The sequence below is a fragment of the Podarcis erhardii genome (assembly GCF_964252035.2).
Source record: "Podarcis erhardii genome assembly, chromosome: 7".
Classification (NCBI taxonomy): Eukaryota; Metazoa; Chordata; class Lepidosauria; order Squamata; family Lacertidae; genus Podarcis; species Podarcis erhardii.
The window spans coordinates 44,069,299-44,094,202 of NC_138511.1; the positions used below are offsets into that span (position 1 = coordinate 44,069,299).

The 24,904-nt window shown below is 41.6% G+C and overlaps 1 protein-coding gene across 2 annotated transcripts in view; it reads left to right on the forward strand.

The window, feature by feature from the left end:
• The first annotated feature begins 499 nt into the window (after window positions 1-499).
• Window positions 500-24,904, forward strand: part of ZCCHC14 (zinc finger CCHC-type containing 14) — a 38,023-nt gene continuing 13,618 nt past the window's right edge. Inside the window, exons 1-4 of one of the 2 annotated variants that reach the window (XM_081872269.1) lie at window positions 500-2,476; window positions 6,609-6,732; window positions 22,663-22,736; window positions 24,830-24,901. In XM_081872269.1, coding sequence (XP_081728395.1) covers window positions 1,913-2,476; window positions 6,609-6,732; window positions 22,663-22,736; window positions 24,830-24,901 — 834 coding nt within the window. In that variant the 5' untranslated portion in view covers window positions 500-1,912. The remainder of the gene's footprint in view (window positions 2,477-6,608; window positions 6,733-22,662; window positions 22,737-24,829; window positions 24,902-24,904) is intronic. The other variant, XM_081872270.1, reaches the window with a different exon arrangement.

Genomic DNA, 24,904 nt, shown 5'->3' on the forward strand with positions numbered 1-24,904 from the left:
CGACATCTTAGCCTGTTGTTAATCAAGCATCTATTTTGGCACAAGGAAAGTTTTTGTAGACTAGGTTGTGGAAGGCTAACATAGGCCTTTCTTTCCACCATGTTAAGGTGTAGGGTGGTCCATTGTGGACCCCAACTTCTTCATTTGCTCCCTCTTGTCCTCACTTCTTCAAGACAGCCTCAAGACCCCTTCCCAACTGACCCAGTCACCGCAGCTGCCTTGGTTGCTAGGCAACCAGAGCATCTCTCGTCCCATCAACAAGCAACTTCCCCCTCCTCTCGCCCTATCGATTCAGGCTTTCCCTAGCCCCATCTCCCTGTTGCTAAGCAACCAGGGCCCTAGCCCCCTATTGGCCAAGGCGCTTCTTTCTTCCCCGCCATATGAAGGCAAAGGCAAGCACGTGCCCCAAACACGCGCAGAAACAGACCCTCTACGGCCACGCCCCTCCATCAGAGCCTGGCCCAATCGCCACACGCTGAAGGGCGGGGCTTTGGGGGACGTGATTGACAGCCGCTGATGTTCGGCGGCACTGCTAGTGGTTCCCGTTAGGTGGGCGGTGAAAAGAGCTGAGAGAAAGCGGCGGAGGGCAGCGGAGCTGAGGAGGGGGATGAAGGAAAGGGTGCAGGAGCTCAGACCAATCGCGACGCGTCAGTGGGAGGAGTGGGCGGGGCAGCGAGCGCGAATGAGTCCCGGCCTCCTCCTCCTTTCCCAGCCGGCCTGGTCGATTCACTTCCAGCCGAAGCGGGATCCTTCCGCCTTTGGAATCACACACACTCACCACACATAACGGCGGCGAAGGAGGCGGCGGCGGCGGCAGCAGCACTAGCGGCAGCAGCAGCAGCACCGTGTGTGCCTCCGCCTATTGCCTACCGCGGGGGTTTCTTTTGTCGTGCTAGTGGCCGTTGGAACCGGAGAGGCGGGGGAGGAAGCGGCACGGCGGCCGGGCGAAGCGGGTGGATTGGCCGCCGGGGGGAGGAGGAGGAGGCGGCGGCTGACGGGAAAACAAGGGAAGAAAGGAGGAGGGCGGGTGAGCAGCGACGGCGGCGGGCTTTTCTCCTCCGCCCTGCCGGAGAGGGGGATGGAGAGAGCCGGGCTGAGGCGGAGGGAGGGAGCCGCCCCGTGAGGGGGAAAGGAGGAGGGTGGGAAATCAAGAGGAGGCCTCCACTCCTCATCCGCCAAATAACGGGCCTAGGCCCTCCCTCAGTTCCCTCCCTCCCCCTTGCCCCCCCCCATTTAGCCTCGTTTTCTGAGGAGGGGGGAGATTAACACGTGAGGCCCACCCGGTTTCCTACCCCTTCTTTTCATGCCGGGGGGGTACCTCAGCCCCTCGCCCGCCGCCCTCCTCCGCCCTTCCCCCAGCCTCGACCATCATCAGCCCGTTGAGGAAGACCCTCGCCCCTCCCCCACCTGATCAGGGCCCCCTTTGGCCCTCCGATCGAGGCCTTCTGCTGGGGTCCTCACTGTTCTCTCCTCTCCCTCTCCCTCTCCCCCATTGGGGTGCTCTGATTTCGTGCTTGGCCCCATCTCTGAGGGTCCTCCACTTTAATCCGCTTTTGCAGCCTTGCAGAAGCTGCTCTGCCTCCCTCTCTCCCTCCCTTTTCAGGTCCTGCACCCTTCATTAATTTGGTCTCTGCACTTTTACCCTTATTAGCAACCAGATCCTCAGTCCTAGTTTCTTTTTCTTTTTGGGGGTGGTGGGTGGGGGTGCTCTGTCTACCTTTCCCTTCAGTGTTGGTATCTGTGCTGCCTCCTTTTACAAACCAACAACCAAACCCTCTTTCAGGCTAGGCCCTATTAGCCAAGTCTCTATCTGGGTCTGGTCTTAAAAAAAATCTCCCCTCCTGTGCAACACGTCTCTGGCCACCCTCTGCCCTGGGGGGTTCTGCTGCCTCTGGTGGCAGTAGCTAGCAGCATGGTAGAGAAGCGGTGTCCACGACTGCAGAGAGAGAGTGTGTACCGCTGGTTTTCTGAGCTGCCTTCTCCTCAACGGGTGGAGTTCCTTTGTGGCCTGCTGGACTTGTGCATCCCACTTGAGTTACGTTTCCTGGGAGCCTGCCTAGAGGACCTGGCCCGCAAAGACTATCACTCACTGCGGGATTCCGAAATCAAGGCCAATAACCCAGCTGATCTGGGCAGCCTCACCAACCTAACAGATGAGGTGGTGCGCAGCAAGCTCTTGGTCTCACTTGCACTCCTGGGCTCATCCCACCGGGAAGCAGCTGGCGTCCTCTTCCGCACCCTCACCCATATTGACTCTGTCATCAACAACTATGGACTGCAGCTCAATGAGGGTCGGACTGGGGATGAGTTTTTGCTGCTCTTCACCATGGCCTCCAACCACCCTGCCTTCAGTTTCCACCAAAAGCAGGTGCTGAGGCAAGAGCTCACCAAGATCCAAAACATCATTGCCAGTACTAGCAAGAGTCCCAGCACTCCCACAGCTAGCAACATGGGAACTTGTCCTGGTTGCCACAAGGTGTGTATTACATCCAGGGACTTTTCTTCCAGGGATTGTAGAGATGGCAGGGACAGTATTCTTTCTTTTCGGGGAGGAGGGTGTCTGCCTATTAGGATATAGCTGAGAAAGAGTGTCTTGCAGCTATGGTTTATGGTGGCTGTTGGCTAGTTTCACCAATGGGCCAGAAAGGTCACTTTTCTCCCTATCCCACTTCCCTTCTTCTCATCAGTAGAGTGTCAAACTCCATTCTCTTATGTGCATTCACACTTTCTTCTCTTAGGATGCTCTTTCTACACCTCAATAGTTGGTGTTCTTTTTTAAACTCTAGTAAGATAGTCCCATGCCTAATGGTCAGAAGCTGCTTAGATGTGGGTCCTAAGTAAAACAATGGCCATTCTGTGAAGTGTATAGCTGTTTTGCACTGGCCATTCTTTAGATAGACCAAGAGAATAGCTTCCTGCTGTTTTACTCTGGAAAGGTAGAGACCTAAGTATTTGCTTTTTCAATTGTGCTTGAAATTGTTTATTTAATGATTTAAGATAGCTGAGTGAATTCTATGTGATTTGGAGCTACAGGTTAAAGTTACTTCCTGCAGGCATCGTTTATTAGTGTGCTGGTTTTGTCACTGTTATTTTGACACTTTCACATGTGTCTCTTGTGTAGCATCAGTAATGAGAGATGAGGCATGAATGGTTTTACATTCCAGGTAAGGTCCTGATAGAGTGGTATAATATAAAAGAGTTTTGAGACTTTTCAGAAGTGGTCAAAGGCAAGCTTTGCTTTTGTTACTGTGGCTTTGTAACGTAAACCTGACAGGTCAATACACTACATATGTTAAAAGTGAAGCTTTTTTAAGGATCTATCCTTTAGAACTTTCACTGTGAAAAAACTGTTCTGGTTCAGGGGTTCTGACACAAACTGGTCCATTCTGAGACTGATAGGTCTGTGAATGGAAGCATCTATCTGATAGCTAATATTTACTTTGCTAGAACATTGCTTTCCGTGTGTGTTTAAGAGAGAGAGACATGCTTTTTGGTTGGTATATAAAAACAGTGAAATGTGTTGTTTTGTGAATTTTGATAGTTCCAAGTCTCCGTATATTTAAGAAACGTAAACTCTAATCTATCCTTACTGCAAACTTTTTTTTAATTATTCTTTGTTTCAAAGAATAAAACTTCATTTATTGGAATAAACTGACATTTTTAGACCAGCTACAGGTAGCACACGCGTGTGTGTGTGTGCGCTCTCTCTCTCTCCACACACACACACACACACACACAGAGCTGTTGGATTCAATCTGTAGCTAGACAAGCAACAGACAACATTCTCTGGCAGTCCCTGTTAAATGACCCATACAAATCCCAAGTACTATTAGATGTGAATCTTCTTTACGCACTTGTAAAGTCCAGTACTCTTAAGTGTCAGAAAACCACCGCAATACATTTGTATGAAAATCTTTACCACAGAGAAGAAAAAGTACAAGCCTAGCTTGAAACACTACACAGTAGGATGTAAGATGTATTTTCTATCATAGTTGGGACTCATGGAAGTGGCCAGAAAGTGTGAACTTGGAATCCCTTGGGTGGAGAATCCAAAAAAGAGCTTCCTTTTGGCATCCTGTGGGCTTTGTGGTATAAATCAGAAAATATAGCATCTTTGCTCAGTGTTTATTTAACTCATGACTGTATCAAAAACATGATAGCATACTATAGTAACAAATGCAACAGGACAATAAAAATTAATTAATGTTAAGCAAGTATAGTGCCTTAGATTCCTGGTACTCATTTGCAGCTCAATGAATGCCTTCTCAGACACATCTTAAAATCACAAAAAGGTATTAAAAAGGATGTTTTCCTGTTCTGAATACAGTTCATCATTAAATATCCATATAATGGTGCTTTAGTCCAACAACATCTCTATGGCCATAGATTTCCCATACAAGCCTTAGGCAAAAAGTGATCACTAACAGGAAAACTAGTGGTGAAAAGTGTATGCTACTCTAAAGTAGGCTTGTATGAATGTCATATTTTCAATGCTTATTCAGATGCTTTGATTCTACAAATAATTTACTTATTAAAATATTATATCAACAGCAATAATTAACCCTACAGCTATCAATAATCCTGAGATTGTCAAAAGGGGAAAAGAGAACTATCTGTATAATGATATAAAACAGTTCTTTCTAGAATGTTGCCTTGGACCCACCTAATCATTCCTGGTGTCAAGAGCATGCTGCATGCTAAGGATAGACATGTTCCTCCTTCTCTTGCACATACTTACTTTTCCTTCCATGGCTTCCTTTAAATGTCATCCCTGACCCCCTTTAACCAGGATTTGCAGACCATTTTAAAATCCTGGTTAGTATTAATCTTAGTTAATACTGAGGCTGGCATAATGTTACATCATGTTTAAAACAAACCATGAAAGGTGGGATTTGCACAGGAGAAGAAGGGAAGGAAGGAGCTTGATGCTGATCTAATCATAGGTAAGAGTTGGGACTGATCCATTTTAAAAAGAAAATATGGCAAGAAAACAGGTGACAAAAACTTAACACAAGAAGAGCTAGAAAGGTCTTCTGGGGAAGGATGTTCTACAGGCTGGCTGCTGCTATAGAAAATATACCCTCATGTGTACCTTCTCTCCAGCAAGTGGAGGTTTAACAGAAGCAACATCTGTAAAAGAGATATTTGGGGTACCATTCTCTTTGCTTGTTAGCTTCTTTTACTTGATGATATTTGTTGTACATTCTCCTTGAAACCTAACACAACAATAAGATATTCTTAGGCTGCAGTTGTAACCCCACCTACCTGGTAGTAAGCCCCATTGAATTCAGTTAGTGCTTATTTCTTAGTAAACAAAGTTAGGATTGTGCTATTAGTCTTGACTTTATTTGTTGCCTGCATTCATCCAGTTGTTTGCTTCCTTGAGAGCAAAGTTTATCTTTACCCACTTTTCTTGTAAAAAACAACCAACGTTCCTGTTGTTTATCAGGATGCTAATGGATAGTCAGTTCTGCGATGAATGCTATTTCTTGCCTTCAGTTTACAGTTGTAGTGTATAACAGTTTTTATACAGAGTTGATGCCTGGAATACTTAAAACAATTACATTTAGGCTAACTCTATTAGAATGTGGGGGTGTACTTTAGAAATAACAAATACTGGTCTTCAACACCTGTTTATGACAGTAATGCTGGGTGGGCAAGTGCTGCTTTGGTGCACATGGTTCTGTGTCTCAGGGATGATGAAAGACATAGAGATGGACAGAGTATGATGCTGTTTAGAAAGCAGGTGGAGGATATTAGGAGACCATTAACACTGGAAGAAAGTGTGACTGGATGAGGAGCAATAACTTATTGGGATCCTGCTGGGGCCACATTTCAGAAATAGGCGAGTAGGCAAGCTAGGGGTCCTAGCATGGACTAGCTGGCTCCAGTGTGAGTTGTGTGCAAATGTCTTGTTGTGTCTAGAAGGTGGGAGGACAATGATTACTAAGGCAGTGTATATAGTGGTTTATGTTCCAACAGTTGCATTCTGTAACTTTAAGAAAGGGAAGGGCCTCAGAAAACACAGCTGATTTTGTAAACAATTGTTCTACTGCATTTCTTCCTTCTGAGGAATATCAACAATATGTTGCATTAGAGGAAAAAGTTAGAGTTGTATTAAGCCCCAGCTACAATAACATTGGTAGCCACAAGTGCTGCATTTGGAAATGATTGGGGCCTTTTGTTCATATGTGTATTTTATGAAAGTGAGTCATTGTATTAGGTGAACTTGTGTTGGTTGTGAAATGAGAGTCAGGCTTATATCCAGAAAATGAAATCTTGAGGAAGTTAGGTACCCTTTTGCAACTAGGATAAACAGTAGTAACAAACTGATGCAAGCTAGGCTTCAACAAACAAGAGTCTTCAGGTTGTTCACATGGTTTTGGTTCATGTGCAAAGCCAAACCTTGAACTGAATCCTAATTTGGAAACCTCATAGTGCAATAGCCTTTGGATCCTCATCATGGGTATGATAACATACCATAAATACAAAGGAACTTGTAAATAGGAAAGTTGTTTTCAATTAAATAGCCATGGGGCTATTAGAAGATTCTGACTTGGAGAAATAAAACTGACTAGTTTGTTTCTTGTGGTTTTCTTCCTTCCCAGGTCACTCCAAGATCTGAGACCCCCATAAACAACATCGGTAACAGTTTAGAAAATGCACTACATACATCAGCACATTCCATTGAGGAGTCATTACCCAAGAGGCCTTCAGGGAAACACTCAAAAGGTGCATCTATGGGTTTTGCATGATATTTCTGTGTAATACTCCTATTTTTGAAGAAAAAGATATATTTCTGCTTTAAAATATTTTAAGAATTGACTCTAGTTGATAAAGTGTGTTTGGTGTTTCTCGTTCAGTGCTGAATTAATATCAGTTTATAGATAAATTGATGCAGATAAATTATGCCTGACAATAAATTAGTATTTAATGCTCATGGGCGTTGTATGGGGTTGGACTAGATGACTATTGTGGTCCCTTCCAACTCTACAATTCTACTATTTCTATTATTTCCATTCTTTGCATTTCTGGACTTGGTCTCCAACACCAACTAGACATCAGCAAATTGTCCTTTGGAAGGAATTCTGATCTATATTTTGTGTGTTATAACCAGTAATGCTTTTTCTGTATTGAATAAGCCTCTTGCATTCCATATCTCCTGTATAATGATTAAAAACAATTCTTTTGAAACCACTGGTGATTTCAGAATATGCACTGGGATGTTGAAAAGTTGGATTTGCAACAAAACGTTGCAGTGTGGAGTTCCAGTTAGTAGTCTCCCCTCCAGTATACTCCAATTCCCCTCCCATTTGGTTTTCTGTTCTTCCTTTCCTCTTCCCCCTTCCCGCCCCAGTAGTTCACCAGCATTCCATAGTGACTGAGCATGCTCAAACCCCATTTAGGATTTTTCTTAAGATGGGATTTGTACTTCTGCAAACTTCCGGCTTTCTCCAAGTGTGCTGAAACTTCCCTCTTGTGCCAGGGTTAGAGAGAATGATGATTCTACAGCAAAGACTTGGAAAGCAGAAGCCAAGTTATTTGTCCTTTGTTCCTTGACTTTCTGTGTTTTGGAACCTTGCCAGTGAAGTGACATTAGTTATAAGTAGACATAACTTTTCTATTAATACTTACTTGAAAGTAAAATGTGCAGTGAATCCAAATTCTTTGTTTAGTTCAGTTTTGATGAAAACAGGAAATGCTTAATTTTCTAGGCGTGCTGTTCCTGGTTTGGGTATATATTTGTGAACAATCCAGCGGTAATCCAGAAGGAAAGGAAAGTGCCTTGTTCATTCCCTATTTATTTTCCAGTGCAACAATTTGATCTCTCGCCTCTCTGTGGCAGTTCTGTAACTGCAACAATTATAGTAGTGCTTGCCCCCAGAGCTTCTGGTTAGCCACAGGAGTTGCTATTCTTTATTGTATTGATGTGCAGGTGTGTTTTCCATGGCTCTGTCTTGCATTCCTCCTTGTGTCTTTAAAAGATTATAATAGTATTAAATGATTTAGAGAATGAAAACAAGGGAGTATGCTATTATGCATGCTGCTTTATGTCTCGATCAAGTACAAATCTGCTTTCAGTTTTTCTAGTTCATGCAAGTGGAATTAATAGCCAGGTTGTATTAGCCCACTTCAGTGGAGACTTACATGGCAGATTCTGAATTGACAGCCTGTCTTGTGCATGTAGGGCAAAGCACTGTTGTACTGAATATCCAATGCTTCAATTAAGTTCCACTTTATAAACAATTGTAAGCTGCTTTCTATTGTTACCTCAAGTCCAGTTATTGTTCTTCTGCGGTTTTTCATAATTTGTATGTTTCATACCTCAAGGGCATACACTTCCAATATCACTGGATCTATATAGGTCTGGTCCTCTCTGTTTTCACTGGGATTTTAGCATGTGAGATCTTAATGAGCAAAACTTACCTTTCCTAGCACCAGAATGAGATACAGGTTGCTTATTAAAATCTCACATTCTAAAATCTCAGTGGAAGTCTTGATACCTTTCCTAGAGCCAGAGTGAGTTATCCAAACTTCCATTGGGATTTTAGAATGTGAGATTTAATTAAACAAACTTTAACTCACTCTGGTGCTAGGAAAAGTATCAATGCTCCCAGTGTTCTGTTTCAATTGGCAATCCCCAAATATCATCTAGGATTATTTGTGATACTACCCTCTTCACCAAATGATCTGTGATGATGGAAAATCTTGTACTGTCATTAATATAGGTACAACTTCTCTTGTGCCAAAGTATTGTACATAGACACTCAACGTCCTAAAGTATGCTTTGAAGCAAAAAGAGTTAAACTTGACTATGCAAAATACTAAGCAAGTCCAAGAAGTTTAATTCATTATGAAGTTCAGCTTCTGTCTTTTTGTCTTTTTTCCAAAAGAATTGAAAACAGTCTTTCCATTCTGTTAGATCACATGCACAGACAAAACTAGAGCCTCCATGACAATAATCCAGTGAATGATCTGTGTCTAATCAGTCTAGTCCAGAGTTTCCCAACCTGGTGCCCCCCAGATGTGTGGGACTACAGCTCCCATCATCCTCTACCATTAGTCATGCTGGCCTGGGTTGATGGAACTTGGAGTCCAGTAACATATGGAGGGTACTGGTTTGTGAGAACATTGCTCTAGTCCAATATTAAAAACAATGAATACAGGCATTCAGTAGACCAGTACCTGATAAACATTGGACATTCCTTTTATCTTATTGTTGCTAGAGAACCTGCAATTAAGGTCCCTGAATGTAAACAGAAAACAAAACAAGATTATTCTCTCTACTTTTTGGGCAGATGATAAGAGCAACAAGTAGTATTTATGTATGCAGCATGTCTGTTTAGAACTGTAACAGATGTTGTCCTGACCACAGCATATTTTCCAAAAGCATAGTGTGGGATAAAGTACATTAAACCAGATGTTGAAGAGAATTCTACATTCGATAAGCTTTTACAGTAGTGGTTTATGATGGAGAAAACATTAAAACCTTACTGCACAGGGCTCATATGACTTTTTTGGAGCACTTACATAAGAACATATATAACAGGTATGCAGTCATGTCAAGAATGTAGCATCTTCCAAGCTCAAACAATCATTGCAATATAGAAACATGTGATTTTTATGTGAGGTGGTGTATAGGGCTCTCTTTCTTTTAACATTTTTAGTAGGGTGTAAAACAAATAGTGTGAGACAGTTCTGCATTCTGAAAGGAGTAGAGAACCTCAGACCAGGGTCCAAATGATACCCTTCAGCTTTTACTACTGATCCTTGAGTTGGATCCCCAGCTACACCCCCTCTTCCCAGACCACACCCTAATTGGTCTGACATTTGGCCCACCTTCTTGCCCTCCTTGAGTGTTTTTGCCTGAGTGGAATGTGTCTGTGAACTCTGATAATGCTTCTTCCTTGCCTGGATGGAGGAGAGGGGTGAGTGTATGAAACTAGTCTTTCTCTACAAAGGTAAATTTTAAATTAGCTGCTCCTCCTCCTTTTGCCTCTGACCCCAACCACCACTTGCATGTGGCCCCTGAAGATTTCCAACAAGGGAGTATAGCTGTCAGACTGAAGAAGATTTCTACCCTGTTATAGATGTTGTACCTCAGCATAGAATCAATCTGCATCTTAAAGTTTTTCCCCCCCAGGTTATTTTCCTGCACAGAGTGGTTAAATTTTAAAGAGATGAAAGAATACTGCTGATTGCTAGTTTCATTATTTTTTGCTATTGCTATTAACTCATTACTCAGTCTGTCTCTTGCTCACATATTTCCTAATATATGTTGCTTGTATACACACATGTTTCTCTGGAAGACTTATTTAAAAAACATTTGAAGCTGAACATCCAGTGGTTTAAAGAAGGTGAGGTTAAAGTGTCAGCAGTAATAATAAGAGGATACCCAGAATATATCCACTCGCATGTGGGGGGAAGGGAAAAGCTTAATCTTTATATTGCCAGTATTGAATTGATTTGGAGATGATGGCTCCCAACTGAGTGCAAATATGTGCACTTACATCTAACTTAAGTCAAGTGAGAATAATATTCTGCAAGAATTGAGAAAGTACTTCTACATTTTCCTACAGCCTGCTTGGAATCTATAGTCACTGTAGTAGTTTTTGTATAGGGTCCAAATATGAAAAAATATCAGGGCTAACATTGCTGAGAAAACTTCTGTCAAACAGCACCTGTAGTATACAGGCCTTAGTCTGAGAGGAATATAACCTGATAAAATAGAAAGCTCCATAGAACAGGAGATCATAACATGTGGCTGGGTCAGGACCTGTGCCATTTGATTGTGAGGGCCTACTATGAATGGAAAACTTTGGAAAGTGATGTGAAGAAGTATGTCCGGCCCTAGCCAAGGAGAATGAAAACCAGATGAAACTCCAAATACTTCACCATTTAAGATTTCAAATGATGCAAAATTAGTAAAACATGGATTTTCTGTCCATTATGCAGCTCTACCATGTAGCAGTATTCTAAACTTAAGATGAAAGGGAATGTTGAACCTGAACTCTTTTAAATTCATGGCCACATTTAAGTACAGTACTGTAAATTTTCATGGGATATTTTAGTAGTATACTTTTAAAGCATGGAAATTGTTTATGGCATACTTAGGTTCTTCTGTTTCTAATGTTGTTAACCTACATTGAGTCTATGTGGTCTAGGTAATTTTAAGTCTTAAAAGGGGTAAATGATGCAGCCTTTTGATCAACTTTAGAAGTAATGGGAATCAAGATGTAGCAATACAGGTCAGCTGTCACGCAGCAAAATGACTTGTTTTTGGTGATGACTATCTCCCCAAATTGATTTTAAATTTATTTTATAGTTTGAATAGTCATCATTTTGTTTTCTCTGATCAAGCAAAAAAGAAAGCAGAAGAAGGAAGAAAAGACCAAGTAGAAAATGCAGAGCTGCTATCCTCTCTAACGTCTTGTGTTGTGCTTCTTAGGAAGGACCATTGATTTATTGCATTACCTCACTGCATTGAGTGTATCCATTTCATCAGTGTATCATGCCTGTGCTATTTTTAACAATAACTTGAAGGGGCAGCACTGATGAAATTACATCATTTACATACACGGCTGAGAGAAAGTGGTATAAATCACCAAGATCATTTAAGAGAGTATCCCTGTGTGACTCATGTGAATAGGTTGAGTGACTTCAAAGAGTGATCGGATGGGGCTGTTATTCCTTGAGTAGCAAGAAGCTATGCATTGATAATAGTTGGATTTTCTGTATTTTGACTTGGGGCAGGTGTTTTGTGAAATACCTAGCCTTTGTAAGAGTTTGAAGATGAATTACAATTGTTTGTTTTTTCTACTATCATCCGAAATACAGCATGTCATAGACTCATGTTTAAAATACTTTGGAAGATCTTGGGTGAGGGGGGAAGGAAGAATAGGCAGGTCTGGACTGGGTTGGTATTTGTTAGATTTCTGGAAGGCAACTGTCCTCTGATAGTTCATGCTTGTAAATAACTACTTAGTGGTAGGAGAAAAGAGTTAGCTTGAGGCTACTTTTTAAACTGAATGAGGCAATTGATTCTTTCAGGCTGTAGTGTAGATTGTCAACAAGTGGGCATGTGTGGGCACACTGGCCAGTAACATGTTGGCTTTGTTGCAATTGTGTGTGACATCAATATCTATAAGCTTCTAAGACAGAGTGGTCCAATGCTCATCCCGAGGGCCGCATACGGCCCTCAATACCTTTTTTGGTGGCCCTCAGCAACATTTGACGCCTGCCCTTAGCCCTCTCACTGCCTTCCCAAAGCTGGGTAAGCAAGGAGCTGGGCCTTGGGAAGGAAGTGGGAGGGCTCTGCTGAGAACAGGACAAGACAGCCAAGGCAGGATTAAATCCTATCCTCCGTATAAGCTGATGTAACTACTGACGTCAGCAGGTAGGCGTGGTATGGGGGAAATGGTCTCACGGGGTAATTTGGCAGGCCAAGATTAGCCTGTGACCTGATGTTTCCCCACCCTGGCATACGGTATTATGATGTAGTATTATAATATTTTACATTTTAAAATAGTATTCACTATTTTTATGTTGTATGTATACATGTATATTCTGGTTACGAATTCCATGTTGTCCACTGAAATCCCTATGTAAATCAATAGACACAATCATCAAAATGCAGAGAATCACTTCCTCTTATTCACAATCTTAATTTCATAGTCTCTTTACCATTTTATGTCTGAATTATATTAAGGCTGCAGTTTTTTAGTCAGAAATGTTACTATGCATAGAGCTTTTCAGACTGCCATCTGATCTGGCTGGGGTGTCTTATCACAAGACAGTTCTCAGGCGCATGCTGTCAGAGCAGCTGCTGATACTATATTGTAGTCCCACTGACAGGTTCCAGGTATAATCCTACATGGATTAATTAATGCCTGAAAACATGAACGTTCTGCAGCTGCTTCAGATCCTGATTTGATTAATTCTGTCAAGCGGCTGTTTATTTCACAGGATACTGCAGAAATTCAATTTTAACATTAATAGACTTACTACCCTGAATTTGTCCAGTCCTTTTTTAAAAGCTTATGACTGCATTGTTTAGTCATGAATACTACAAATCAGGCCTTGTCCATTCAAGCAGTTGATCACATGGTAAAATTGTTGTTGAGCTGTATCACAAAATTACCTGTAGAGAGACTGCATACCAGAATGATTTCCTGTTCATAGAGTAGGTAGACCCTGTACATAGAAAAATAGTGCATCAAAATGAATGTTGGATTCAAATCCCCAATTTGATCCACCTGATTTGTCATTGTATAAACCCTCTGTCATATCCTCCATCCTAGCATTCCCTATCTCTTTAAAAAATAAAAAGGCTCACACTGCTCCTACCCGTTGATAATTTTTAGTTGCCCTTTTCTAGCTCTTAAGAAATCATTCTGAGACTGGGCAACTAACTGTGCATGTCGTTGCAACATAGGTTTATATTAATCTACTGTGACATGCATCCAGCCTGTTTAATAGCTTGTCTTAATTTTGTGTACTGAACGTTCCATTGGGCTATGCCTCTAGAGATCCTGTGTTTGGAGCAGTCCAGGTTTCCCATACAGAGAGTTTCCTCTTATTACAGTTGGAAAGTGAACCTTGCATGTTGTACTTTAAAGGCTTTATTCAAAGTGAAGCCAAATTTTGTTTTTGTGGCAACCCCCCCCCCCCGCCAAAAAAAAAATCATTTGCAAAATTAGCTTAAATCTTTTCTGTCTACAGCTTGCTGGCTCCAAGGATAGGTTTCCAAGATTCAAAATGGTAAAAATGTGGGTGTTCATTTTGGCATTGCCAACCTCAATTGTTCTAGATGTTGATTCACATCCCCTCTCTCCCCGAAATGAAGCTACCTTCGACCAAGTATAGATTTTCTATATTTGGAAAGTTTATATTTAAGCTGCAGGTTGTTAACTGACCTCTGAACTTTGGATGATCGCACTTTTCAGAAGGGATGCATGTACTTACTGTATTACCTTGAAGTCCGGAATCTTTGTTTTTTTACCTAGAACTGAGATTGCCAAAAAAATTCAGGACATTTGTTTAGACTGATATGAAGTGTGGCGCTGGAGATTCTTTGACATTTTTTAATTCCACCTTTGTCTTTCTGCACACATTTCATAGATTAGGTGTGCAGTGAATAGGAGGTAAGAATTTGAAAGAGTAGTGTGATGATCAACAATATATTCTCGGCTCCAGGAACAGACATACAACACTGTTTTTCACAAGTTTGTTCATTTTCTTTTTTTTAAGTCTCCTAGAAAGTGGGCAGACTCAGTAGTTTTATTCTTAAAACAAGATATAGCACTGTTATCCAGGGAGTTTTTAAAAACTTAATACCTTTTTGCTTCTAGCATCAGATCATACTGTGTTGTATTCAGCTGCTTTGTGCAGAAATAATATGCATCTGGTTTTTTGTTTCTTGTTCCTGAGATGAGTCATTCCCCTTTTAAATAGCAGTTATTTTTTTCTCATAACCCTTAATATACTAATAAACTTCTGGAATACTTATTAAGATGGACTTTGTGGTTAACTAAAATGCTGACTTCACTACTCCTCTGGCCATTGAATTCATACTTTGTTTTGATTGTTATTTTTTTAAGAATGAAAGGATATGAGCACAAGTTTTTCTTTTAATTTAGATCCTGTTTTTGGAGACACATGAGAGTTATTCACCGTCTGAAACTGAAAGAAACCCATTTGCAGAACCAGCCAGGAACATAAAAAAGATTAGCACTGCAATTTAAAAGTAAGGGGCACAACCAATAAATAAGCATTCCATGTGTTTGTCCCTATGAATACTGCTATTCCATAAAACGGGAGCAGGAAATCTCAGGTCTAGAGGTAAAATATGGCTCTCCAGGTCTTTCCAACCCTCAAGACACTTCCCCAAACGGGGGGCTTCACTGCCCTTTTCAGTGCTCTTCTCAAGTTCTTTTGCCTGGCTGGAATTTATTTATGTGGGAATGTTGAGGGTGGCAGGAGAGGATATATTGATTAATATCCTTCCTAACTCGCACTAGCAAGTTTCTTTATATAGCAGAGTTACATTCCCCTTCTTATGCAGCAGAAAACTGGTTGCAAACTTTTGTGAGTCTCTTAAGACAATAAACAATTCAATCTGGCTTGCCCAGATTGAGATATGTTCTATTATTCCTGGTAAGACCCCTTTGATCCCTCCTAAAAGAATAAAGACACAACAGACTTATTTATAAGTAACAAAAAGTGGTTTTTCTCATGAACAGGCAGAGCACAGTGTGATCCCTGAAGGCAGGCTTTAGGCTTAAAGTTACAAACATGTACAAACAGGTTTACCCCATATGGGAGATAACCTGGGGGACTGCTTGGCTGGCAGCCAGCAGTACAGTCCAGGTGAATCAGGAGGTTCACAGGACAAAAAAAGATCGAAGAGAGGGAGGTGGCTGTGTGACTTGGCCTTTTACCAGGTCTGGAAAGGTCACACCCACCTACCAGTCACATGCAAGGAAGGATGCTCCAGGTCAGGAGGAATAGGAAGTTTCAACTGGCTGGACCAAACATTCCCTTGCATGTCCACTCTAGCAAAACAAGGAATGTTGTATTTGACTGCTCCCAGTGGATTACATCCTCCAATTTATTTATTAAATTGTATAGCATCTTATACCTGTAGACCTCAGGGTGGTTCACAACATAAAATCACAATACAAAAAACAGAAAATACATAATAAAAACAAAACCAAGGACCACCCAATAATCCCCTTCCACATCACATTTTAAAAGGGCATCAGATGTCACTCAGCCAAAGGCCTGGTTAAAGACATACGCTTTCGCCTAGCACTTAAATGTGTATAATGAGAGCACCAGCTGAGCTCCCTGAGGAAAGTATTCCATAAATGGGGAACTACTGCAGAGAAAGCCTGTTCTTGTGTTGCCACCCTCTGGACCTCTTGTGGAGGAGGCACACAAAGAAGGGCCTCAGAAGGTGATCTCAGGGTCTGGGTAGGTGCATATGGAGACAGGTGGTCCTTGAGGTATTGCAGTCCTTGAACTGTGATAATGCCTCTGGCTGGGATGAAGGACTGAGGTGTGTATAGAAACCTCTGCTTCTTGCATGGCTGAAATACATTAAACTGTACAAAGATAGGAAGTGCATCCTCTGCTCTGTCTACTTCACCTCTGGTCCTGCCTGCTATTTGCATGTGGCACCTTGAGGCCTGCCGACGAAGCTCTTGCACTGAAAAAGTTCCCAACCTGTCCTGAAAAATTGGAAAGCACTTTGAAGAGTCTACAAATACTGTAATCACTAAATGGCAGCTCTCCTGTGATTAACTGTCACTAGCTACTGTAGACATTCTGTTGCTGATTTATTACCAGATCTCTGCCCCTCACTTGACCTTGAAATCTAGTGTAAAGCAACCATTTTGCAGTAGGTTTTTTTTTTTTAAGATTGTAAAGCCTTCTGAGTAAAGGACTACATGCTTCTATAGAATTTAGTAGTCTTTAAGTTGGATATCAGTTCGCTTATAGGAAAAAGATGTCAGTGTGGTATGTGAGCTGTGTTAAAAGATTTAAACAACCTTCCTTGTAGAGGTAAGGTGGTCTGTGGTGTCCTTTTTTAGATCTGCTTTCTTAGAACAGACTGAATGAAGGTGAAAATGGAATGTTAACCTGTTTGCACATCATGTTAAACCATAGTTCATGTCTGAACCTGAGTTTGTGGCTGATTCCTCCCCAAATAAAGCACAAGCTGCACCGTCAGTTTGTTCTTGCCTTACTGCTCATGGTTTGCTTGAGGCAAACATGCCACAAACTTTTGTTCTGATGACATGGCAAGCCAAAGTTTATGGTTTGTTCCTCCAAGGGGAGCAAAGGGGGAAGTTTTGAACAATATATACCATGCTGCTGCTTCATGTTTAATCGTATTTAAATCTTAACTATGGTTTTAAGATAATGGGTGAATGCAGCCACAGAGAGCTCATCTTGCATGAGTGGGGGGAAAATCTTCATTATAGTATTTGATTGAAGCAACTGTTACTTATAAAAGGTACTAGGCCTTCCTCTGTGACGAGTATGGGTGATGGCAACCTGTCTCTTACGTAGTAGTAGTAGTAGTAGTAGTAGTAGTAGTAGTAGTAGTAAATAACCCCATCTCTTTTGCATTGCCAATTGTGTATACCAAGTTCTGGTACTGTTTTCAACTATGGGCTTATCTTTGTATGCAGACACTTTAGGAATCGGACGCATCAGTGCTTCCCTTTCCATAATATACTGTGCACAAATAGTGGGGTTCCCTCAGAGAAAAGTCAGTCAGATTTTGAAGGGCTACTTTCACTATGCATGGTGTGTGTGCTTGTGCATGGACATCTAAAGTATCTCTCAAATATAAAAATGTATGTCCACATCGCCTCTATATGGAGTAGCTAGGATTCCATGTTCTGGGCTCATTGTGTTAACTTTGGCTTTTGAAGTTTGTTACATGTAAGTCTTGGCTCAGATCCAAAGAGCTTGTTGTAGCATGTCTAAAAGACTTGCACATGCCCTGTAGTACCTTTTTACTTGATCAGTTTTTATTAAAGCAGATTCCTGTTGTATCAAAAACTGTGTTTGAATGTGGTTTGGGTGACCATACAGTGGGAAAATATGCTCAATGGGGTTATTGATTGGATTTAGATAATTCATTTCAGCAGGATCATTGAACAAGCACTGGCTACTAATGACTCCAAGCTGGTGTTCAGTTAGATACAAAACACTTTTTTTACTCTTCTGACCTATAGGATAGGCATATAATAATGTTATGTAAAAAGGTGGTAGTAAGCTTGTGGTAATTCAATGTCCATGCATGTTTAATTGCTTCTTAATAAGTTATGAAAAGCCCATAACTCTTTACCTGCTCACTCGCTGTTTCATTTTTGGTACTTTACAGGTGCAGAAAAGAGTGATACACTCTGTGTATTTGTGTAAATCAAGAATGGGGAGCCTCTGGTGTTGGACTCTTAACTCCTATTAATCCTTGATGGGAGTTGGGGTTTAACAGCAGTTTGAGGGCCACTTTCCCCATGTAAAGCAGACTTGAAAGCAGAAGAAAATTAAAGTCTTTGTCACGAGCACAGCTCTCCCACATACCCAAGGAGACAGAATTGTTTCTGCTTGTACTGTGCTCATGCTGTCTCTGGAAGAAGTTAATGTGTATCAGGAGAATCCTGTGTCTCGTGTGCTGAGCATTAAATGGAGTAAAGTTTAAGTCTAAAGGTTTCTGTGTCATCTTAATATTTAATGATTTAGAACAGAGTAGGTCATGAGATAGGAAGCTCAGCTGAGCTGTTATAAATGGGGTGGGGGGGTGAAAAAAGGAGTTCAAGTGAAGTGTTCTAGTAAGGAACCCTTTGTTGAAGCCCCAAGAATAGAGTATCAGCTATATTCCTGAGTTTGCAATGGCACATACCGTATTTTTTGCCCTATAGGACGCACCGTCCCATAAGGCGCACCTAGTTTTTTGGGGGGGAAATAAAGGAAAAAAAATTATTTCCCCCCAGGCACGGGGCTGGGGCAGGGGAGGCCCAAGCTTCCCCCGACCCCAGTCCCCAAACAGGCAGCTCTCTGCAAGCCGTGGGAGCCCAGCGCTGGCTCCCGCTGCTTGCTGAGAGGTCCGCGAAGCCTGGACGCGCTGAGCTCAGCGAGGGCAGGCTTCAGCATGCAGGCAACTCTCCGCAAGCAGCAGGAGCGTTCCCGCTGCTTGCAGAGAGGTCCGCGAAGCCTGGAGCGCTGAGCTCAGCGCGTGCAGGCTTCGGCATGCAGGCAACTCTCCGCAAGCAGCGGGAGCGCTCCTGCTGCTTGTGGAGAGGTCCGCGAAGCCTGGAGCGCTGAGCTCAGCGTGCGCAAGCTTCGGCATGCAGGCAACTCTCCGCAAGCAGCGGGAGTGCTCCTGCTGCTTGCAGAGAGGTCCGCGAAGCCTGGAGAGCGAGAGGGGTCAGTGCGCACCAACCCCTCTCGCTCTCCAGGCTTCAGCGAAAGCCTGCATTCGTCCCATAGGACGCACACACATTTCCCCTTCATTTTTGGAGGGGAAAATGTGCGTCCTATAGGGCGAAAAATACAGTACTCTATTGAGCATTGGTGTGATTTATTTCTGAATGTAGTTTACACACATTTTAAATATCATAGCCTGTGTTTCAGATTTAGTTAATAAACAGAATGAATTCAGGGATCATTTGTAGTGAAAGGCACCAGACACCAGCGTATGAGTTGCTGAATCCATCTTCTATTGCTTCATTTTGCAGCCAAGTCCTATGACCCTTGGACATATGGATGGCAGCTTTAATTTTTGCTGTCAAGCCTGACTAGTGCACCTATGATGAAGCAGGTGCCTAAGCAACATAGCACATGCAATCAAAACAAAGCACTTGCTCCCTGTAGGGCTGATGGTGATAGCATGCTATGTCCCTCTTTCCATCCATGGCAAAGTGTTCAGATAACTGCTTCACTGTGAAATGAGTACTCTGTAAATAAATGACTGGCTGCACTTAGGACTGTTCCTGAATCCCTATTAGTTAGGTTTTAGAGGAAGGCGAACATGTGGTTGGAGTACAAAGTACTGAAAAGTAATACTACAAGTATTAAATAGTTCTAGAAGCTTAGTTGAGTTTTTATTTTATTTTATTTTATTTTATTTATGTTTCTTGCAGTGGTTCCTATATGTTGGTGCTCTCTGAATATGGACCAGACTGAGCAAAAGTGAAACAAGAATTTTTTCATTTAAAACTGGAATTCACCATGTAGAGAGAAATAATGTTATTCAAGAGGGGGGTAAGAGGGGAAGGGAGCTATGTGAGGTTTGGGAAAATGCTTAAATATTTGTGTTGACTTTTTCCAAATTACCTTTATTCACTGGCTTCATTTGCATGTCATGGTAAGCCATAAAGTTTGGTTTATTAAATCATGCCCCTTTGTGCAAGTGGGTGAGCAAACCATGACAGGGAAACTTCAGTATATCTGAATCTGAGATTGTGGTTTGTTAGGATGAAACAAATCATGATCTTAGGTTTGGACAACATGCTAAGCTTTTCCCGTTGTGGTTTGTTTGCTCCTCCCTTTGTGCAAGTGGGAGGGGCTCTGGCTGCATGTACACCTGCAGAGTACAGTTTGTTAAATGAAATGTTATGGTTTAGTGTTACATATGAATGCTGCTATTATACAGACATTGCTATTTTTAAACATGTTCTTGTTGACTTTGCCTGCTGGCATATTCACCAGCAAGCTAAGAACAGTTGTGTTTTTAGAAAGGTACAATCAACCGACTCTTCCTTTTGTTTCAAAATTGAGTATTTTGCATATGTTAAAACCATTCTGAGTAAGCACTAATTTTGGGTTGTGACAGCCTATCATCTAGCTGACTTTCTTAAAAAAAACAATGGTACAAATGTGCCTCAGTTGTAAAGCCTTAGTCTTGAATAAGAGCTGCTTACCTCAAGGCTTGAAGCGGTTGTGTAGTTCTTTGAATGTTGTAATGTAAAAAAGAAACAATTCATTGAGAGTGATGTTTCCTTTTTGGAAAGTCTGTTTGGAACTCTTCTTCATTCTGTTTTCAGTGCCAGTGTAGTACTGTATTGGGTAACTTGCAAAGCAAACTTAAAATTCTGTCAGTTGTTCTTCAAGATGCTTACAACTTTAGCTCTGTATAAATTGGCAAATAGTATTTCAGCATGACTTTGTCCTTTAGTAACTCTATTAAGAGAGGCCTCCTGATCTCAACTTCTGAAGATTTCCTCAAAGACATTTCTGATATCTTTTGTAAGTTGAGTTCTGGACAGTTAAAATGTGAGTTTTAGTAGCTCCCATTTGTGGCTTTATTCCATAAGTGTTTGGCAGATTGAGCAAGTAAGTGCCTATGTTGTTTCTTGCTGTATAGCCATGCTTTCATTAACCATGTCTTAATAAAAAGTCTCTTTTAATTTCAGAAATAACAGGATATGAGTTTGGCCTGTTTTTAGTCATTCATGAGCTTGATTGATGAGCACCTTTTGAGTTGACAGTAGGAGCAAATGTTGTGTTTTCTCATGCACAGCAGCAATGAAAGAGGTTGCCAGTGCTTAGAACAACACAGAAATGCTCCATTTAAAGCTCTGTCTAAGGTGGTCTGCAGTCTTGGCTTTTGAAAATGCTCAAGACTGTTGTGAGCAACCATTCAGCATATGCATGGCTCCCCAACTGATCAGTACATCTCTACTTAGTGACAACAAGAACCAAATTTCCTAGATGAAAGGGCAAAGAATCCCAGTGGCAAAGGGACTTTGATGCTAACTTTCCTCCAGTAAAATTAATGAAGTGTTTTGTTGCACCTTAAAGACTAACACATTTATTACAGCATTAACTTTCAGTGACTTGAGACAACTTCATTTGATGAAGTGGAAGATTAATCTTCAAAAGCTTATGCCATAATGAATTTGTTAGTCTTTAAGGTGTCACGAGGTATTTATCCTTCAATAGAAAAGTATGGCTACACCTCTAGAAATTTCCCTCACTGTTATTTTTATTTTAACATAATAACTTGGAGTTTCAATACTTGAGGTTCAAATGTATGCAGAGCCTAGTCCCCTGGAGCCGATGAAAGGTTTAGTTGGGTGACAAAGTATTAATGATTGGGGAGGGAGGGTGCTCTTTTTCTACCCCTCTTCATTAGCAAAACCTTTCCCCTTCACAACCATAACAAAAACATTACTGTGTCCTGTAAACGTCTTCCACATGGAATCACAATTACAGTTATCGCAACTGCTCCTGTAATCACCACAAGTATAGCTTACTACAAATCTAGGCTGCTAAAGATGGGAAAGTTGTCTCAAGTTCATAAGAGAGGCCTTCATTCTACAAGTTTTTGGTAGAAATGAGCTGCTAGAAGGAATCAAGGAACTAGAATTTGGGTGCATTAGGAAAGGTAAAAGTTGAAAGCAAGATTGAAACAAATGCTGGATGGTTGCCTTTGTAAAACAGGTTTGGAAGTTGGAAGTGGCCATTCAGCCACTGGCAGAGGAAGAGGGGGGCGGGGAGAGTGCACCGCCCCCAGCAACACAATCCTGGTGGGGCTCCATCCCGGCTGCCCCCCCCCCCCGCCTGCATTGGGCGCCTGCCCCCGGGACATGCGCCAGCCCTGCCCCCGCCTGCTCTCCGCCACTGCATTCAGCCATGATTTTCACTGGATGACTTTGAGCTAGTCACCATGCTTAGCCTAGCCCATTTGGAAGTGTGGGAGTTAGGAGTCATTATCATTCTGAAACTTTCCTACCAATTTGCTAAGTCTTTTTGTCATGTTTGATTTGATGCCAACCAAGAACACCAGAGTAGACGTGCAGAGTTTTTGCTGTTTACTACCAGAAGCATCTGTGAACCTGCACCTCTGGAACTGAGAGAAAGGAAATAATGTTGTGCATTCATCCTTTGCCTGTTTGGGACACAACAATATTCCTTTGAGGGGAAGGGCCATAGCTCAGTGCCAGAGCATCTGCTTTGCATGCAGAAGGTCCCAGGTTCAATCCCTGTCATCTTCAGGTAGGCCTGGGAGAGACCTGTGGCTGAAACCTTGAGAACTGCTGCCCATCCATGTAGACAGTAGTGAACTGGATGGACCAATGTTCTGACAGTATAAGCTAGTTTTGTATGTTCCTAACAGATCTTGTTCATTTTCTTTTCTAACAGTGAGTGTTGAAAAAGTGGAACTAAAGGGATTATCGCATAGGAAGAATGATAGGAACTTTGAATATTCCTTTGAGGTAAGTTCCAAGGAATGAGAACTTTTAAATTTAAAAGAGGTATGAAAGGGACCAGCCTTTGGGGCACTCAAAGCCTTGAGGATTCTATTGCTTTAGCAGATGTCTTTTGACCGAAACTATGTGTTCAAACGCTATTAGCTTTGACACCAAAACTATATCTGAAACATTTGATAAAATTTTTCTCATATTACATCACATCACAATATACTAAAACAAACAGTATATTGAAACCATGTTCTAACTGGAGGTGAGCCATACAGCGATAGGGAAAATTGGGCATGGGTGTAAAGATGTTGAATAGCTAAAATTGAATTTTAGCATTTAAAAAAAAAATGCGCTGAATATATTTTACTCTCAGTATAAGCCACAACAGCAAAAATCCCTGTGTCTTTTAGCTGCACTCTAATTCCCTGGTTGTAGATGATCCACTGGAGAAGCAGCCTCTTTGCTTCTTCTGTCCAAATGCTTCTGCCATTTTTCATAACTTCTTTCCCCAGCTTTCTACTTATTCTTGGCTGCTGTTTTATTATTGGCAATTTACATAAGGAAAGAGAGTTGCATGTATAAACTGCTCTACCCAGAATATCACATGCATAACACAGGGGTGTTGTGCTAGAATTTCAGTGGGAATTACAGGTAGCTGTCGGCAAAATTGTTCTGGGGCCAACTTGTATAAAATAGTACTGAAAATTCAAATATATTTCTTTAATTTAGATTTGTATCCCATCCTCTCTGGGCAGATCTCATTGGTACTCTCTCACATTCAAGTGTCTGGAAAGGCAAGTGAGATGTAATCTAATAGAACCATCCTGCCATAGTTCTGAAGGCTGTATAACCTCAAGAGCTTAGTTAGTTCCTCACGTTGTATCATTTATCTTTGTGTAAAAGAGATTTTTTTAAAGCCTGTGGTGGTGCTAGAAACTCTGCTTTTCGTTTCTTGGTTTTGGTGGAACAAGTGCTGGGAAGAGGAAATTCCTCAATTACGTAATGTATTTTGAAACTCTCTCCTCTCACCAGTACTTCTGGCAGCAGCATCAGTTCTGGAAAATTGTGTGTGTCTGGTTGTCATCGATACTAGCGTCATGTAGAAATATCACTCTAATTTCTCCCCCTCCCCTCTTTTTTAAGCATAAGGCAATATTTTCCCCATAATTTACAAATGCCTCTATCTCAGACTGAAAAAGTATGAAATTTAAAGTGCTGGATAAATTCTTGGGCATTGTGTTAAGATGTAAATATAGCTGAATTAAATCCGTCAGCCAACAGCCTAATGATCCTCTGGCTAGTGTTAATAAATTTTCAATAAATTTATTGAAAATACATGAAGGGGAATGCTGACCATGTTGGCTTGGTAAATCTTCAGGTACAACTCCATAGGCATAGGTTAGAAGCCCATCTCGTGTCCTGATAGGCAACTGATTTGCAGATTCTACAATGGGTCATATTCTCGCACACATTAGCCCCCATTATTAACAACTTGCACTGCAAGTGGGTGTGATTATTGCAATATGTTGACTGTTCCATCAATATGGAGTTCTCCCTTAGTAATACTTTGCTGATGTAAAGAGGCACATTTTGTGCTGCTTTTTTGCTTCAGACCTAAGGAAGCAGAGTATAGCCACAGCTTTTGTACAAGTTACTGTAGGTGTTGACTGTAGAATTTGTTCATGTGATGGTTTTCGTGTCCTTTTTTAATATGGAATAGTTCCTCCCACATAGAGTAATGCTACCTGTCCGAAGGATGACATGTGAAATGCGCTCGGACTTACAGTATTAACTTGAAATATATTTGGTACACAAATTCAGATACAAAGTAATACACTATAATCAGCAAAGGATTTTGTGTAACAATGGGAGAAAAAAATGTTGCAATCTATGCCAGTACAGTTTAGTGAGAGTGGCGTAGCAGATTACTCAGAGGTCCCAGGGAGAAGGAAGGAAGATAGTCATCTTTGGCATGTAAAAGTAGGCAGAGATACCTCCCAGAATCCCTTTTTCAGTCACCAATCTGAGGGCATTGGTCATGCATCCTAGCAAGGCCAATTCCAGATGTGTTTGATGCAGGTAACTCAAATTCTTATTTCTTCCCAAAGGTCTTATGGTCTGATTCTTCAGTGACATTGGTAACAAAGTCTTCTGCTGAAGTGACTGAATTCATTTCAAAGGTA